The sequence below is a fragment of the Schistocerca americana genome, chromosome 3 (genome assembly GCF_021461395.2).
Source record: "Schistocerca americana isolate TAMUIC-IGC-003095 chromosome 3, iqSchAmer2.1, whole genome shotgun sequence".
In the NCBI taxonomy this organism is placed as follows: Eukaryota; Metazoa; Arthropoda; class Insecta; order Orthoptera; family Acrididae; genus Schistocerca; species Schistocerca americana.
This window is the reverse complement of record NC_060121.1, coordinates 566,556,365-566,576,264: the sequence shown is the minus strand read 5'-3', so window position 1 is coordinate 566,576,264 and position 19,900 is coordinate 566,556,365. Positions and strand designations below refer to the sequence as shown.

General features: G+C 37.8%; 1 protein-coding gene across 2 annotated transcripts in view; it reads right to left on the bottom strand.

The window, feature by feature from the left end:
- Nucleotides 1–19,900, bottom strand: part of LOC124607079 (protein FAM117B-like) — a 73,934-nt gene that overhangs the window by 36,671 nt on the left and 17,363 nt on the right. Inside the window, exons 5-6 of one of the 2 annotated variants that reach the window (XM_047139257.1) lie at nt 11,062–11,183; nt 9,761–9,887 (exon numbers count right to left, since the gene is read on the bottom strand). In XM_047139257.1, the coding sequence (XP_046995213.1) occupies nt 9,761–9,887; nt 11,062–11,183 (249 nt within the window). The remainder of the gene's footprint in view (nt 1–9,760; nt 9,888–11,061; nt 11,184–19,900) is intronic. The other variant, XM_047139258.1, reaches the window with a different exon arrangement.

The following is a 19,900-nucleotide window of genomic DNA, read 5'->3' as shown; positions in this document are numbered from 1 at the left end:
TAGTTACAGACAACATTTTACTTTTTTTTCAATTCTGCAACTCCTTTCTGTAGAAAACACAATCCTCTACTGCAAAACAAAAATTTATTTTATATCATTCACTACAACTATATCAAGAACTATTTGCACACAATTCTGAGATATAGCATTTATCTATGAACCTCAAATTTAACACTCCTCCCCCCCCCTCTCTCTCTCTCTCTCTCTCTCTCTCTCTCTCTCTCTCATATTAATGCTCTGTTGACAGTCTAAGAATTTCACAATATCCTGTTTTCATGAGGGAGACTGGGATAGTTAAAATTAATTGCCTGATGAATGAATAAACAAAGGGAACATCTAGCCAACCGAGGGGTTGCCGGTCTGTTTACAAGATGAGGACAGCACATACCTGTATGTGGAGTAATTTAAGCTTACTGTACATGGCATTTAAAATGAATTATTCTGGTATTTTTATGTTGACATTAACAATTTCCTATATTTAAAAATGAAGTGAATTATGTTTTAGATTAAAGGCAAGGAAACCACAAGATTAAAATTAATATTGAAGACAGAAGCTTAAGGTTAGGAAACTTACAGCACCTTGGAGAACTAAGTACAATGTAATTACTTATTACACGAAAATTTCAAACACTTACACTTCATAATTTCCTTCAGTCAACTGATTGTTTCCTGTTGTTGACAAGAGACTATGACAAGGATATAGAATGAGTATGGAGAATCCATAAGCAAGCAGCATTGACTGCACTCCTTATGATGGTAATTTTACTGGTGAAGTCAGTCATCCCATGGGAATGCCACACTCTTGAATAATATGATCAGGAAGTGTATCTCGCTAGCATATAAACAGCATCCTGCAGGACTGACAATTCTGGAAAGTCTTATTCATAGAGCTGATGTCGCATGTTGTACATTAAAGAGGTAGCACGTCATTTCCAGATAAGAAAAAAAGAAGGAGCAACATGAAGAATGAAAGAAGGTAAGAAAGAAATATGCTGTCAGATGACACTTGTGAAAGATTTATTTTTCATGTTCAAATCCAGCAAGGTAGAATGGTTTCTACAGAAGTCTTACCAGAAGAGACCAACAACAACCAAAATTTTAGAATCCACCTGGACTGGTGATCATCCTTTCAATGGCATTACCCATGAAGCTTGTGAAGGCAATATTTCAAATAACATCTGGATCTATAGATATCTTCCCTGGATTCATAAGAGGAGAGAGCAGAGGCATTACTGTTTCCTCTCCATTTCATTTTTCCTGGGTACATACTTATCACAACAGGATATAGAGTATGTTATCGGGATCTGGGTGCTGTGTCTGTCTGGTACCAGAACCAACTCCATCGTTCACCTCGTGAAACAAAGTTCTCTTCAAAACTGTTAAAATTTAAATCAAATATGCACCACTACAAAATCAAACAGTGGAAACCAACACACTTTTATTTTATGGTTTATAATTATTATATTATTGTATCCAGTGAAATAAGATGTTATGGTGTAAAAATACTTTGTAACTGCAGTATCATCTTTTTTGTGGTTTGGATAACACTACTTGTCAACATAACAGTGAAAAAGAATGCAATCCCCTTCCTCAAGTATGATTCTCATACTTTCTAACATAGACAATTGGTTAAATAGATTCAGACTACCTTTCCAGAACTGCTTCTTGCTACCTACGTCTCCCTTCTCCCCTATAATGAGATCAAACACAATTTTGGCTGAACATGTTAGCATAAATTTCCATAGTACTGCACTGCTATACATAACAAAGCTACATTCATTGTTTCAGCCTGCCACAGGTGATCTTCTTCGTGTGTGACTGGAATACTTCAAAATACATGCTTCACTAGTTCTATTCAAATGCAGCAAGTTTGATAAATCGCAAGCAGTAAATTTTACTGATTATTAAATGCCTAACGCTGAGGGGCATGAACACACACAAGAGAATAGTCACTGGAGTATAAATTTATAGTCTCCTCCCTATGAACACTTTCTATGAAGGTGAGAGATAAGAAAAAGGTCACTCTTGAATGACAATCTAGTTGTAATGAAATTGGTTGATTTTTTCATAAAAACATACGTCCTTTAATGCTGGGGCATAAACCAGGGTATATACGTGGATGAAGAAAAAAATTCCGGGGTTTTTCCCGGACTTCCCGGTTCAAAATACACTTTCTCCCAGATGAAAACACACTTTTTTCATGTTAAGTGATGGTATATTTTCCCTCTGAACTGTAAAACCTACCCACCTTTTGAATGGTTATGTTTTTATACACAGGCGTAGAATTTCCCAGCACTTTATAAAATGAAACTCAAGGAAGAAAACTCCTTTTGGAAAGATTTTTGATGTGCAGCAACATGTACACTGCATATTTTTGTATTACGAAAGTATAAATTCAAATACCACCAAACACCGCATGTTACTTTCCAAATCATTGTAATAGAGATTTCGATGCGCTTCTGTAAGCCAGTCATAGCTCATGTCACATGATCCCGCCAGCTGATGACTGTGGATATTCAGACCACAGGCCACGTGATGTAGTCAGCTAACAGCAACATCACTATTAAGTAGCGTGGATACACAAACAGGAAAAGTTAATGTTTTAAATTAATATACATAGTGTTGCTACAAGAAAAGAAAAGCTTTCACATATAATACTGGTCTCTAAGGTTAATAAGCTGCAAGAGAAGCTACGCTTTCACATATAATGTTGATATTTTTTGCGTGTGTTACACTTCGAGATATATCAAACAAATGTGCAAGTAAAATTTTTAGCCAGGTCCAGTGACTTGTCCTGAAAGTTTTCCACAAATAAATTAGCTACTGCAGAGGAGAGAGAGCTTCCCGTAGCAATACAATTTACTCATAATAACAACATGAATGTCTGATCTTCTGGGCTCGAAATACTTCTAAATGGCTCGTCATCAAACTCTCTGTGACTTGAGAAATTCATCGCACATAGTTCAACTTGCGTAAAAGGAAATTTTCTTTGAAAGTAACACTTTTCAAACCACCATTGTAATATTTTCCCGCATCCTGTTAGAAATAGGTTCGTTTCAGTAGTCTTTAGAGAGCGCCAGGTAACAGGCGTTATAGCACTTGCGCAAGCTATGATGACATAGGACATCCGTATGTTCATGCATGTAAAACATTAAAAGATCTTACATTATATAACAAAAGAAAAAGAAAAAGAGACATCAGAGGATACTCCAAGAGCATCGGAATTTCGTGAACCATACTAACATGGCACATTTAAAGTGCATACTTAAAGAGCACATTCGTGTGTCCAGATTCCCAATGAAGTAGGCCTCAACCTGATTCTTTATTATGGCATAATGCCATACATGTTAGAAGATGAAGACATACACTTGAAATGCAGCGAGCAGTTGAAATTAGCCAATAGTGTGGAACTAAGCACTTTGTTTGTAACACATTGACTGCCTCAGCGTAAAAGATTAATAAAAACCAAATTCCATTAGCAAACCGACAAAAATAACTTCATTGTTCTACAAGGCGATGAATGCATGGCTGTCAGCAAACTGGAAATAAAATAAAATCTGAAACTAACAACGTATATTAGCCTTCTGTAATTATGTGAATGTATTTTAATTCACCTGATAGCCAATGGCCACTGAAATCCATTTTGTTTTCATTTGACGTGAGAGCAGTAAACGAAGAGGAAACAGCAAAATCACTAAATGTAAACACAGGCCACGTGGAGACTACACACTTCCCCAGTATAACTCAAGACTGCTCAGCGCATCAGCCTCGGATCTATGATATTTTCGAACCGGGCCAGTACTAAGATAGTGCCCCCCCCCCCCCCCACCTGCCCGCCCTTCCTCCCTCCCAGCCACCCTCCCTCGAGTGTTTGAGATATGACGTCAAAAATTTTATAAAATCGAATTTTCAAAACTATGTTCATTTTGCAGTGCACATCTTTCTGAAGAGTCTGATACATAAAATACATATGTTCCATATGTTATTTGGTCTTAAGTGTGCCCGAGTGCAGTGCCACCCCTCTTTCTCCAGCCTATAACTTCTATCGCATGTCACTGTATTTCGCTCTGTAGAATTGAAACGTGTATATTTTGTACTGGATGCGATCACATAAAATTAAGGACAGTGGAAATTAAAATGTCCTGTGGTGTCTCTCCTGCTCCCAGTCACCCGGTTTGACATCCTGCCCCTCTTAAAAATACTCACAATTAATGCTGGATGGGATTATTTGTAACTGGGAGAACAAGAACTCTTCAGAAAATTTGGACTCTTATTGCCTGTTAGCTAATAACTTTCTGTTTTGGGTGACAAAATTAAATATAGGATACATAAAACCAGTAAAGACAAGGGACAAGCAAGAAAGTACACATTTCTTCAATCCTTAGCTCCTAGCATTGTTTTCTTTCTAATCTTGCTACAGCTTTACACGGCATGCTTTTCTTTCTGCGAAAGAATCTATTACCTCATCAAAGTTCGTCATATATTTTGCTACATTAAAAATCGAAATATTGTTGTCTAATACTGCGTAAGCTGTTAATACAAATAGAACCGAAGACTGGTGTGGTTTCTCGATCCGATTATGTCTATTTTGTCACTGTCTGCTAGATAAAACAAAATAGGCCTTTCTAACACTGCAGAAATTGTAACACACACCAAATAAACTTGACTGTTTTGGCACAAATGGTCATTTTTATAATATGACAGAATGTAATTCATGAAGACCAACATAAAATGCCTATTAGGCCTATTACAAGCAAAAAGCTTTATGTTAGAATATAGTTTAACATTTCATTCATATGCTCCAGTTTCTCGGGCATAAGATCGAAAACTAGTAGTACGAAATTTTTATATAAATTTGGAATCGTTATATTCTTCCCTAATTTGTGTGATGTCCCTGTATCTTCTCCTTCCTCATTCTAACAAACAATCTTGTCATGACTATTTCTGGAACTATACTTGCCTTTGTCAAAACTTATTCGCCGGTTAACTTCACTAACCCTGCCAGAATCACTAGTTTAGTTATCCTTGATTATTCTCTGGTTAGGCATTGTTATGTTCGTACAAACCGTTTTCCGCGCTACTTCCAGAATAGAACTTAAGCGGCTGCTAGATGCGGACTGTACAACTGGCCCTTACTGGTGTAGCAATCTGGCCAAGCATTTTCTTACAAAATTTCATTTCCCTGAATACACCGAGAAGATAATACGTAATCTTACTTACCTGTTAGTTATTTATATCCACTCTGGTAGGTTTTTTTCTTTTCCTATGGGACCAAACTGGTGATGGCATCAGTCCCTAGGCTTACGTACTACTTAATCTAGCTTATGCTACGGACAACACACACCCCCATGCTTGAGGTAGGATTCGAACCTCCGGTGGGGCGAGACGCGCGAACTGTGACAAGTTGCCTCAGACCGCACGGCTACCGCGCGCAGCTTACGATTCATTCAGAAACCAACTTACAGTGCGTGTTCAAAAACCAACAGAGATGCGCATCAAGATCATATGAGTAATCGATAGACCAACGTGCACTGGATGTTAGGCGCTTTGTGAAACAAGGTTTTTTTCTCCTCAAGAATATGAATTTAGCGACCTCCACCTCCCCTCCCTCATAGGTCTGGACCCACTGTGCATGCGTGAATCTTGCAGCATGAGCATGACAGTAAAATTTTTCCCGGTTGCATCTAGCTGCTTGCTGTGACTGCTTACACAGCCAACAGCCACATTTCTGCAGCCAAAAACAAGAGACGGTACTACTCACACGCCACTCAACTGCTAAACTGCTAAAACGAATATAATGTAAACAGTTGTGACGTCACGATCATCGGAGGCAATTTGTTGTTATGAAGCATTGCATAGTCTTCCTAAAGCCTTTGAAACATTTTGCTGCTCGCAGACGCTTGTATGAGCACTATGTTTTTTATTGTATATGGCGCATTTCCTTTACAACTTAAGTTTTTATTTTCTTTTTTTGTCTTGTTCATGTTTTATTGCTGCAGTAGGGCTTTCCCCAGTTTTGTCCTGGATGAAAAAATTCCCGGGTCTCCCAGTTGTCCCAAGTCGTATACACCCTGAAAAACCCAAAGGACATTGTTACCTGGAAGAAAAAAAATGGAAGATTTTCTTGGTCAATTCTGTGGCAGCTGATTTATCAAGCACTTGTTGAGACAGCATGTACACTGGCATTAGCTATCCTGTGCAGGGGATATATTAGAGCAGCAACTGCTACATCCAGTGGTCAGGAAAATTCATGTAGCGTGACGACAGCGACCATCACTCTGCACTTAACATTGGCCCCCATGAAGATCACCCATTCTGTATAGCTCTTAGCCATGTATTATCATTTTCTTAGAAATGTTGTTCTCATAAACACACAAAAAATAAAAAAATATTCAAATCCTCCATTTGGGTGCCAAATATATACATATTTCCATCGGAAAAGTGGTGCCATTATCAACTATGTCCCTATATTCTACTGACCTTTTCTATTCAGTGTGAAGGATTATGTAATTTGTTTTGAGATGGGAGAGGGTGAGGATGAATTGGGTACTTTAATGTTATTTTGAAAAGGCCTAAAACTTCTGTATTGGTGTCTGTAAGTGCTGGTTTTACATGACCCAACACCCTAATTTTACCTTTTTTCTTCATAGTCTCCTGCTCCCTATTGTTGACGTGACTATAGGTCAGGCAGCATCGATTCCTTTGCGGTGACCACTATGTTTCACCATTTCTTCTACACCAGAATAGAAATGGTAACGTGTGTGACAAATTTGCACATATACCTTTAAATGCATGGATCTGTGCATGACTCTGTTATTAATTCACTCACACATAATTTCAATATATTCTATCTTGGAGTAGAGTCTTCAAAGGTGTGGAATGAATCAAATTGTTGTTGACTGGCAGATACAGTCACTGCAAACTACTGTTACAATTTCTACTAAAAACCTATTACAATTATTGTTATATGACGGTTGGAACTTGTCATGTTACAAAATAAAAGTAGTGATGTTATTCAATGGAAAGTTGGAAATTGAGATTTAGCTTACTGTTTTATCAATCACAATTGGCGTAAGAATCATGGATTGACCATTATCATAAAATATTGCATTATGAGATGTGAATAGTTGCAGTTTCGCGTGGCGTGAGGCAGTCACAACTAGCGTGCTATTGATTAAGAAATTGCATTATCGTCTTTCTAATTACTTCATGATCGTAGATACGATCATACCCAGTTGTGAAGTTATTGTTATGACAAAACAATTTCCTAAGGGACCAGAAAGTTCTTAAGGGCGCAAAAACAACTGTAACATCACACAAAAGGGAAATTCAATATTAAAGCTGATGCAAGAAGACAATAAAACAGTTTTCTTTTTCTAAATGTAACACGCACATTGGACTGCTGATCTTGGTGTCTGTAATATTAGCAAAATGCATAATTAAAATGAAAATAATACTGAGGAGATGATAGGAATGAGCACTGCTAAATGATTCAGTATTCTCAGAACAAATATTTATTATAACTGAAACATATATCGTACCTTAAGCTTAGTACTACAATGACGGTAGATTTTTATGTCCGTATCATGTCCATTGAGCGCTCTTTTATATAGCCGTTGTCTTCTTTGAGTCGCTCGTGCGTCGTCACGGTAAGTTATAACAGTTCTTTACACTTCACTCAAACTTAGACATAACACGTTTTTATACATTTAGTAAAAATTAGATCAGACTGCCACAAATCCGTGTCCGTCTTACTTGAGAAAAACAGTACAAGTCTTTAGCGCTCAAGGCTTCATTTGTTCTCCAGCAAACAAAATAGTGAAGGATCATATATCTACCCGTATTTTTCTGTTTTTATTGCCGCCCAAAGACGATGAATTACATCATTAGAAAATTCCACCGTGGCTATGCGACACCTTATTATACATTAATCATTATTTATAAACAAATATTTGCCTTCTGGCTGAGAGTATTAACTACTCGTATTTGCTGTTTTAATGAAGTCAAAAATAGCAAATATCACAAACTTTAACAGTGGCAACTATTTATTTACAGCTCATACAAAACAGATATGTGTTTCAAAGTTTTACTGACCTTCAAACTAGTCAACCAGCATTGTGTATAATCCGTTGCCAGTGATGGGGAAGTCGTAGGATACTCTTAGCAGTGCCAGTTGTGTTGACAGTTCTAGCAGCGTGGACTATTGCCTGACAAATTTGTAGCAGTTCTGAAGTGTTTCCTTCAGTTTAGAAATAGAGTTGAACACACGAAGGCTTAAGTCAGGGGAGTGCACTAGGTGGTATAGCACTTAGCAGCCCCATCAGTCAAACAAATCAGTAACAGATTGCACTGTACGTGCTTGAGCATTGTCCTGCAAAATGGTGGTCAGGTCCTGCAGAAAGTATCATCCCTTCTGTCTCTAAGCTGGTCGTAGGTTGTGTTCCAAAAATGAACAACATAGAGACAGAAGTGATGACTCTTTCTGCAGGACCTGACCATCATTTTGCAGGACAATGCTCAAGCATGTGCAGTGCAAGCTTTTACTGATTTGTTTGACCGACGACGCTGCTAAGTGCTATACCACCTACTGCACTCCCTGACTTGAGCCATCGGAAGTTCAACTTGATTTCTAAACTGAAGGAAACACTTCACGGCATTCGCTTCAGAACTGCTACAAATTCGTCAGGCTATAGACCGGACCACTCAAACTGTCAACAAAACTGGCTCTGCTAAGAGTATCCTACAACTTTCACATCACTGGCAATGGGTTACACACTATGCTGGTGACTACTATGAAGGTCAGTAGAACTTTGAAACACATCTATTTTGTACAAGCTGTAAATAAATAGTTGCCACTATTAAAGATCCAACCCTCATAGGAGATTAGGACTGAAACAGCTACTTTGGGAAAAAACCATTAATCTACTATAGTACGTCCTACTACAGATTATGTAACTTAGCTGATTTTAGTGAACCTGTTAGCTATTTCTATAATGGATAAGATAGAAACCTGCTTAATACGAACATTATTTCATACTTATTTTTCTAAAAAAAAGTCTTATTACTTCAAACGTGGTAAGGAATTTTGAAATAAAATTTTAAAATTTGCTCTCAGAGCCACATTGATAGCGAAATATATCTGCATAACCTAAACAAATGAGATGTTACTTCTCTCTTGTTTCTCTTCAAACACTGTCAGTGCTTTCTTGGACAAACTTTAGTCTTCCATGAAAATATTTATTTTATCTCTGGAGGTTGTCAAGGAAACATGTTTCATTTTGTTGTTAATAATACCAGCGTGTGTCTGCATCTGCCACTGTTAGAACATTGACAGCTGAACTTTTTTCTCCAAGAAAAAAGTTTTTGGAAACACCGGAAAAGAAACACAGTGCATCTCAAAACTCTTAACCATTTAGTAGATAAACCAACTTTAAGTGCATTTTTATCAACTACTCATTTTCTATTTGCCAATATAATTTAATAAACATGCGCATTAGTTGAACTGGATGTATGTCCATCCCAAGGGACTAGATTCAAAGCTTGCATGTTTGTCACTGAATTGCTCATCCCATTCAGACACTTCTCTTTCATTTGCAGTCTCATGCCTGTATTTCTATCAATATTAGGAACCTCAGATATTTATTTCTATACAAATATAGATCAACAGTATCTGAATGCTCGTCAGTAGCTGACATTTTCAAATCTTTTATCTATAAAACCTTTAAGTTCAATAACAACTGCAAATACCAAATACACCAACCTGAAGATTGAGAACTCCCTGTAAAATCACCACCAGCTGGAGTCTGCGTGTTGACTGAACGCGTCGACCTCAGCAGATCTGCCAGTGGCGCTCGGTGTCCTTCTGGTGTCGCTTGGTATGTCTGCAACTGCCCATGGTCACACACAACACTTCCCCATGAGCCCAAACAACAGGTAGTACCTACAAATGCAATCTGTACATCTTATGGCTGATATTTAACTGTCACTCATCATATCACTATCCATAGGCTTTACATAATAATCAAATGTGATTACACTTTATTTCATTACCCAAAGACAATTTTATGCCCCTGATATTTTATCTCAATCCACAAAAAATTCATTCTGGTACTTTCACTCAAATTATTTTTATGTTTAAAAATCCATCTAGCATCTGTAAATGTCTAATGTGCATCAAATTTGTCCCACACTTTTTACAGCACTGCCACCACCCATTCCCATTATTCCCATTATTTGTCTGAGAACTTGACATAATAAATTTCTGAACTAAAGCTTTCTTGTTACTCTTTCTCTAAGCTCAAAATCTTCCTTCACATTTCTCATATGCCACTGTCTTTTGATTCTGGTTCTTACGTCTCTGCAAAAAGTTTGGAGTGAATTGAATTGTCCCAAATATTAACACACACAAAAAATAATGGTTCCATGAATAAATCCTGTTTAAATCACCATTTTTAAATTCTCCCCATGCACATGACATTACACAATCTCTTATGAGTCACTTTGGCAGCCTGCTGTCTACCTTCTTTCTTAAACAAGAACTGAACTAGTCACATTCTGGGCCATGCATACTATGTAAACAAGACTTCTTCACTATAATATTATTGATGATACAATAAAATGTCTTTGGTAAATCAGAAAAAATTCCTCTTGGTGGTATCTGATTACACACTGAATTCTAGTAATGAAGCAGTCAGTCTATGTTGGCTACAGCTTCTTTTAGATAACTCCATCTAATGGTGTCATGACGTCAACACACTTTTTGTTTTTAAAGATTTGCTCTTCAGTTATCCAAATAACAAGTAATCATTACTCCTAGAGAGCTACACTTAAGTAGTACATGCACAAGCTAAAATCTAACTTCCAAAGATTTTTGTGTGTTTTTTACTACATTAATATTACTTTAATAATGCAAGAGCCATGCAGTGCACTAAGGTTTATGATTTACATTTTCGTGATCCTAATTTTCAAATTTTAATTATGTTTCTCCAACCAAACCTGACAATATGTGAGAGTGTACAGATGTGTATTCTTACATAAGTGATCATTTGACAGTATACATACCTTTTCCTCTTCCCTTTCAGAATCCTGTGGACCGCCTCCAGCTTTCAGCACTAGCCTCTCTATCTCTTGGTTCAGCCCCTCTATCGAACTCCTCATTGTGGGCCGAGGCACTATTGGTTTTACTGGAATGGTGACCAGAATTGCCTTAGTTGTGTTTGTACCTGTATTTCCATGCACAAGAAATTATTTTTATCATGCCTGTTGGAGAAGTTACAGCTTTCTCCTAATTGAGACTTGGCACACATCAAGCAGGAAACACACCAATATGTTGCTAACCTTGGACTTCAGTGTCTGTAACAAATTTCTGGCTAACTATTATGCTGAGAGCAGTGCAGTGACAAGCACCTAGGAATGAATTACATTTGGAACCGAGTATAAATATTCATGACAAATAGCTTTTTTCCAACTACATAAAAAAAAACTGCTACGTAAGAGCAGTTTTATCTTTAATTGGTTCCAATATATCACAATTTTTGCACTGAAATAACAGCAGAATTACATTCACTCTAACCAATGTTCTCCCCCCATAAATACACACACGCTAAAAAATTTCTGTATTGTATGTTTTCACTAAATGTGGAATGAGCAGAAGGCCAACTCTTGGCAGAAAGTGGAGCTTCATAGACTATTTAAGATGAGCACCATGAAATCTATTAGGAACCACACAGAAATACAGTAACACTCTTCAGCAATACACCTCACAAGACTATAAAATTCTAAGATGGGTATTAACTGACAATGGCCATATCAGTAATTACTAATACAGACGTAAGATGAATTTGTTTGCTTCGTATTTAGTAAGGAGTCGCACTGTGCTAATCAGTCATGCATGCATCAAATCCCAGGAAGAGGCTACAGATTGATGTGGTGATGTATAGTAGTAAGCTGTACTTTTCCATCTTAACTTATTTTTGGGCGACTCCTGAGTCAATTTGATAATGTGAAAAGATTTGCTCTTTGGAGTAAGTAGAATAAATAACCAAATCCCCTCTGAAGTAGAAGAGTTAACTTTTTGTATGGTGGGACACAGGTAGTGCTCTCAAGTACCTAAACTATATCTGTAAATATTTCTAGGGCTCACTGAGGCTTGGACTGATTCTTCACTGCTGTAAGATCTAGTGAACAATCTGATGAATTCAGGATCCTATTAAACTTGATCTCATTATAGTTATATGGGTTTCTTAGTTGGCTGAATTCCCAACAATAAATAATGTCAATAGTTTAACAGACAAGTTTAGTAATGATCAATAAATGATCCATTGGAAGTATGATTTTGACCACTTCTCATGAATTAGAAAAAAAATTAAATATAAACTAACTACCAAAAATTTCAACATTACACTTTGTTCTTTTTTAATTTGATTTTTTTGTGCCTTTTGGTCAACTGAGATCTATGCAATACTAAACATTTGCAACTGGGACAAACTAATGCCGCTAAGTCTTCCACCAAGACTGTTCTACTGGCAGAAGCTTTAACAATTTTGCAAAACTATATTATTCCATCCTCCACACTGAATCCAAACTCCAACAAAATTTCAGTTGTTATTCAGGGATTTTTCTGAGTATTTTGCTGTTAGGGCCTCATGGTCTCTGGTGGCTTGTTACGGAGTGATATACTGAGCGAGGCGGCGCAGTGGTTAGCACAATGGACTCTCATTCGGGAGGACGACAATTCAATCCTGAATCCGGCCATCCTGATTTAGGTTTTCTGTGATTTCCCAGAATCACCTCAGGCAAATGCCGGGATGGTTCCTTTGAAAGGGCATGGCCGACTTACTTCCCCATCCTTCCCCATCCGATGGGACCGATGACCTCGCAGTTTGGTCTCCTCCCCCCAAATCAACCCAACCCATACCAGGAACCAGGTACAGAGTGATAATGTGATAAGAATTTATTTGGTTTGTACACACATTACCTTTCTCAAAACATGAAAATATCTCGGGAAAAGTGGAAAAGGCTGTAATACCAAAAAGATACAACACAAATGACACAGTAATGCAATAACCCTCCTCAGACAAAACACATGCACTGTGACGCAGTTGCAGTCAGTCGAGGAACAACTAAGCAAAGCATTGTGTTACTTTTCAACAGTATTCAGTGAACCCATACATGAGGTGCATATTGGCCAACTCCTCATCAGTAAATCTATGTTTACTGCTGTGAATTGCTATTAATCTACAACAAACACTGCCTGAAAACCAAACCTCTTCTCAACAGAAAAAAGTAGTACTAGTTGTAAACTAGAGGGCAGAGAGTAAAGTGGTATTGCCATCAACAGCAAGTATCACAAGTGAAATGAACAAATTTGTTACCAAACAAGACATACAGTGCATACCTGATAACATTTGCTCCCTTGTGCTGGTATTTTCAGTACAATACAGGCACCAAGATAAATGAAGATACAAAAACGGAAATGCAATTACTCTGTAATGATCCACCAGAAATGATCCATCTCTCCTATTAAATTATTCAAAAAATTGTACCTGAACAACCTCCAAAAATTTTTTACAGTGGACTCTGGGTTCACCTTGCATACTGTCAGTTGTGTTTGCTTATACTCTCATATTAATGTAGCTCTGGCAAAAAGAACAAGCAGAACTGATTGACGTCATCTTTAATGTATAGTCAATATCACAATGATGCACAGTATTATTGCAGATCAATATCATTTTTCTACTGATAAGATAACACTGAAATTCATATTTAAAACAGTTTTTAATGGGGCATATCACAATCTTACACAACAAATTAATAAAAAGCCAATATACAAGCAGATTGTGTATCTATTAGTACCTTTACTGGCACATCAGCAAGTATTTTGTCTTGAACGAAAAGTACAGCTTTAAGGGTAACTGCACGTATGAAAATAGACACTGTTTAACCACAAAGATGTGTTCGACTTTTTTTTTTTTTTTAACAAGCTTGATGAAATTTATGGTGGGACCCTAAAACATTTACCAAAGGTTTAGAGATCTGACAAAAGTGTCAACATTACTAATAACAAAACAATTACCGCACAAAAACATATAATACATTGAACAGAGTGAATGCAAAGTGATAGCTTCTCACATATCAGAGTGCACAGCATTTCATTTCAATGATTTCTACTGCATTTGTTAGAGGCATCTGAAAAACTAATTTCATTGATACTATCTGTAAGAAAGGTGAAGAAGGCTAGTGGTAACGACAAGAAGTATATGACAAAATTTCATCAAAAATATGCGAACTTCAGCACTAGAAACAGACCACTAAGGAATGCTTGGTTCATAAATATCACTTAGTAACTGTGAAAAATATGTACTTGCTGGTCAGAGATTTACTTTTGCATATGTGCAATATGGTAATGTGGAGACATTTTTTCACATTTTTTCAATCATTGCTCTACAAGCTTCAGCAGGAGATACAAAATTAGAGGACAAGTTAATAAAAAATTAGGAGTTTAGAGAAGATGTTTGTGGCTTGTACTTTCTTTGCCCTTGGAGGGTGGGGGGAGGAAGCCTTCTGGAAGTGTGAGGTGAAGTACATCAGCAAGAGAGAAGTTACAAGAAGGAAGCAAGGAACATGATGGAATAGGAAATCAGCGAAGTTCTTTTCAACAGCCCTGACATTTGATTTTAATGATTTGGGGAACTGTATAGTGAATTGACTACCATTAAAAAAGAGTTCAATGTTTTCAGTACTGTGCTGTCTTGTTTGGCATGGAAGCCACAAGAGATTGATGGTAAGGTTAACTGGGAATCATTGGTTTTCTCGTAGGAAGTGTTATTTCAGGGTGGGAATATGACGAATTAAGTTTAGATGGCTTCCCCTCACATGTTCTTTTCTTGCTGTACTAAAGCAAGGAAAAATAAAGCCATTTCAGATGCTGGTGACCATTATCTTCTCTTTGTGTGTGTGTGTGTGTGTGTGTGTGTGTGTGTGTGTGTGTGCCAACCAAGTTTCATCTCGAGGTGAATGGTTAGCTGTCACAATCTTTCGTACATTCTGTGTTGTAATTTAATTACTGTATGGGTACTGTTCTCATTCCATAAGAAGTCAGAAGATATAGGCTTACACTCTGTCATGTTGCAAACAGTCTTCATTAAAAGATGTAACACTGACAAGTAATAAGTGCTTCCTAATACAAGATGGCGTAAATAAGACTCACTGGATTATACTGATGATTTTCTGATAGAGTATACATATTCTGCAATTCAGATACCCATTCTCTAGAACAACACCTCATCTGAAGAAATACAGAAAATCTGAATGTATCAACATCAATCCACTCTTTACCATTTTGATTAAATTATCTTTTCGAGTCATCCGTCTCTGACCGCTTTGATGCATCCTGCCACAAGTTCCTCTATTGTGGCAACTTCTTGATGTCAGAGCCCTTTAATATTAATTTTTATCTCCCTACTGAAAAGTTCTTTTATTTGTGTCACTGCTTCTTCAAGGTACAGGTTTGAATAGCAGAAAAGAAAGACTGCAACCTTATCTTATGCCATTTTTAATCCAAACTCTGTTTTTTGTCTGCAGTTATTATTGTTCCCCCTTACTTCTTTTACTTTACCTGTCTTTCCCTATAGCTTATTTCTGTCTTTCCCTATAGCTTATTTCATTTCTTTTGAGAATTTCTAATGTCTAGCATCTAGCATTTTCTAGGTCAACAAAGCACAAAGAAGTGTCCTAGTATCTTTCTTAAGCACTGCTTGCATTATCAAACATGACACTGGAATGGCAACCCAGGTGCCTTTACTGTACATGAAAACTACCTTGAGCAGTTGAACAGAGAACCGACTCATGGCGATAACATATTAGACTTTCTGGTGACGAACAGACCCGAACTATTTGAAACAGTTAACACAGAACAGGGAATCAGCTATCATAAAGCAGTTACTGCATCGATGATTTCAGCCGTTAATAGAAATATTAAAAAAGGTAGGAAGAATTTTTCTGTTTAGCAAAAGTGACAAAAAGCAGATTACAGAGTACCTGACGGCTCAACACAAACGTTTTGTCTCAAGTACAGATAGTGTTGAGGATCAGTGGACAAAGTTCAAAACCATTGTACAATATGTGTCAGATGAGTATGTGCCAAGCAAGATCGTAAGAGATGGAAAAGAGCCACCGTGGTACAACAACTGAGTTAGAAAACTGCTGCGGAAGCAAAGGGAACTTCACAGCAAACATAAACATAGCCAAAGCCTTGCAGACAAACAAAAATTACGCGAAGCGAAATGTAGTGTGAGGAGGGCTATGCAAGAGGTGTTCAATGAATTAGAAAGTAAAGTTCTATGTACTGACTTGGCAGAAAATCCTAAGAAATTTTGGTCTTACGTCAAAGCGGTAGGTGGATCAAAACAAAATGCCCAGACACTTTGTGACCAAAATGGTACTGAAACAGCGGATGACAGACTAAAGACTGAAATACTAAATGTCTTTTTCCAAAGCTGTTTCACAGAGGAAGACTGCACTGTAGTTCCTTCTCTAGATTGTCGCACAGACAACAAAATGGTAGATATCAAAATAGACGACAGAGGGATAGAGAAACAATTAAAATCGCTCAAAAGAGGAAAGGCCGCTGTACCTGATGGGATACCAGTTCGATTTTACACAGAGTACGCGAAGCAGCAGTGTACCATAGGTCTCTAGAAGAGCGTAGCGTTCCAAAGGATTGGAAAAGGGCATAGGTCATCCCCGTTTTCAAGAAGGGACGTCGAACAGATGTGCAGAACTATAGACCTATATCTCTAACGTCGATCAGTTTTAGAATTTTGGAACACATATTATGTTTGAGTATAATGACTTTTCTGGAGACGAAATCTACTCTGTAGGAATTAGCATGGGTATCGAAAAAGACGGTCGTGTGAAACCCAGCTCGCGCTATTCATCCACGAGACTCAGAGGGCCATACACACGGGTTCACAGCTAGATGCCGTGTTTCTTGACTTCCGTAAGGTGTTCGATACAGTTCCCCACAGTCGTTTAATGAACAAAGTAAGAGCAAATGGACTATCAGACCAATTGTGTGAATGGATTGAGGAGTTCCTAGATAACAGAACGCAGCATGTAATTCTCAATGGAGAGAAGTCTTCCGAAGTAAGAGCGATTTCAGGAGTGCTGCAGGGGAGTGTCGTAGGGCCGTTGCTATTCACAATATACATAAATGACCTTGTGGATGACATCGGAAGTTCACTGAGGCTTTTTGCGGATGATGCTGTGGTATATCGAGATGTTGTAACAATGGAAAATTGTACTGAAATGCAGGAGGATCTGCAGCGAATTGACGCATGGTGCAGGGAATGGCAATTGAATCTCAATGTAGACAAGTGTAATGTACTGCAAATACATAGAAAGAAAGATCCTTTATCATTTAGCTACAATATAGCAGGTCAGCAACTCGGAGCAGTTAATTCCATGAATTATCTGGGAGTAGGCATTAGCAGTGATTTAAAATGGAATGATCATATAAAGTTGATCGACGGTAAAGAGGATGCCAGACAGATTCACTGGAAGAATTCTACAGAAATGCAATCTGAAAACAAAGGAAGTAGATTACAGTACACTTGCTCGCCCACTGCAATATATATGAATATTGCTCACCAGTATGGGTTCAGTACCAGACAAGGTTGATAGAAGAGAGTGATAAGATCCAACGGAGAGCAGTGCGCTTCATTACAGGATCATTTAGCAATCGCGAAAGCGTTACGGGGACGATAGATAAACTCCAGTGGAAGACTCTGTAGCAGAGACGCTCAGTAACTCGCTACAGGCTTTTGTTGAAGTTTCGAGAACATACCTTCACCGAAGAGTCAAGCAGTATATTGCTCCCTCCTACGTATATCTCGCGAAGAGACCATGAGGATAAAATCAGAGAGATTAGAGCCCACACAGAAGCATACCGACAATCCTCCTTTCCATGAACAATACGAGACTGGAATAGAAGGGAGAACCGATAGAGGTACTCAAGGTACCCTCCGCCACACACCGTCAGGTGGCTTGCGGAGTATGGGTGTAGATGTAGACGTAGAAGTCAAACTGATTGTCATCTAACAGATCTCCAATTTTCTTCTACATCTTTCTGTACATTGTACTCATCAGCAACTCAAATGCATTGGCTGTTAAGTTGACTGTGTGATAGTTCTCACATTTTGTGGCTTTTGATATCTTCAGGACAGTGTGTATGATATTTTTCTGAAAGAACCATGTTGTGTTTCAAGTTCAGATTCCACAAACTCAAATCATCTTCGACTGCTTCTTCCCTCTATGATTTTACAAATTTTAATGGAATGTTATCTATGCTTTCCGTCTTATGCATCTCATGAAGACACAGAGGAAGATATGTTGATATGTGTTCTGGCTGCTACATTAGAAACTGAAGAGGCATCACATGAGATGGCGAGCGTTTACCAGAACGTGCTTCATAGGTACAATATCTGTAAAGACTCTGGTGGTTGCCACATCAAACCACTGTTGTACCGCATCAGTACTGTTCTGTATGTATAGTATGCTGGGTTCTTTCTTGTTTTGGAATAACGCACATACCTAATGTGTAAGTGTTAATACAAACAAACTTGCTTAACTGATAAATGGATGTTTTGTTATGTTTCCCTTCGGAACGTTACCTAACAACTGTACTGTCTCACGCCTAACTCAGTTCCTCACACAGAAGTGGATGAGTTAAACATCTGAATTGAAACAGTCGTACCACAGAAATAATGTTTCTGGAGATGAGTTTGTACTCAAAATATTATGTACCCATTCCCCTGTACATGTCCAAAAGTTTGTAATGGGAATTTCTCAACACCCTGTATATCTGCTCTTTGATTCACCATACAATCCAGTAATCCAGCTAGTATTTGTTCCTATTAGCTGGGATGTACAGCAGAACTCAATAAGCGTTTCTCCTCTCATTACTATTGACAGGCTCATTGTCCCACAATTCTGTCTTCTATTCCTTCCCCTAATATTTTGTTACAATCAGTTTGGTATTCAATGCTCTCATACTTACTCACCTTCCCCTCCCCCCTTCTGGTTGGGATGTAACAATGTGTATACTTTAAGTATTGTTGTTACCTAAGGTTTTCTGTCAAGTCTTGTGAGAAGAATTGTATCACTGATCACTCAACTATTCACAGTAACTCCCTCTTTGTCTTATCTATGTACCTATTCTCAATGAATATTTCCCATTATATCTTTCTCTGATGCTGTTGGCATCACCCTATACTCATCTGACCAGAAATCTCTATCTTCTTTCCATTTCACTCTACTGTGTCCTATGATACTGCACTTCCCTTTTCAGATTTTCTAGGTTCCCTATCAGATTTCAATTTCCAACAATCCATGCACATAGTCATTAAATGCTGGAAATGCTTTTTTAATGCAGTTTATTTTGACTACCTGTATTAACTAGTTCATTAGTGTAATTGACCATTTTTCTCAAGGTATTTTCAGTTTCCTTTAATAAAGGTGGGCTGCCCTTTGTGCAATATAGACTGCATTGAAGTGTCAATAAATTTGCTTTCATTACCTGTCCATACTTCGAAATAAATGCTGGGTAGACTTTTCCCAGTGCTGTTCATTGCACCAACACATTTTTTCCTTGTAGATTTCAATTTGCCCTCTGAATGAAAGAACGAAAAGTTAATGTTATACCAGAAATGGATCTTCAACCTCTAACCTGTTAAAATCAGTATTTCCCTTGTCTGCTGTTGTAATCGAACAAGTTGATGTACTGGTAAAAATACTGGATGGTTGTCAAAGTAGAGTAAGATGTCTGGTGGATCTTCAGTCATGACCTATTGCGATTATAAATGCTCTCTTAAGGAACGGACGTAAGACATTCTACTATTTC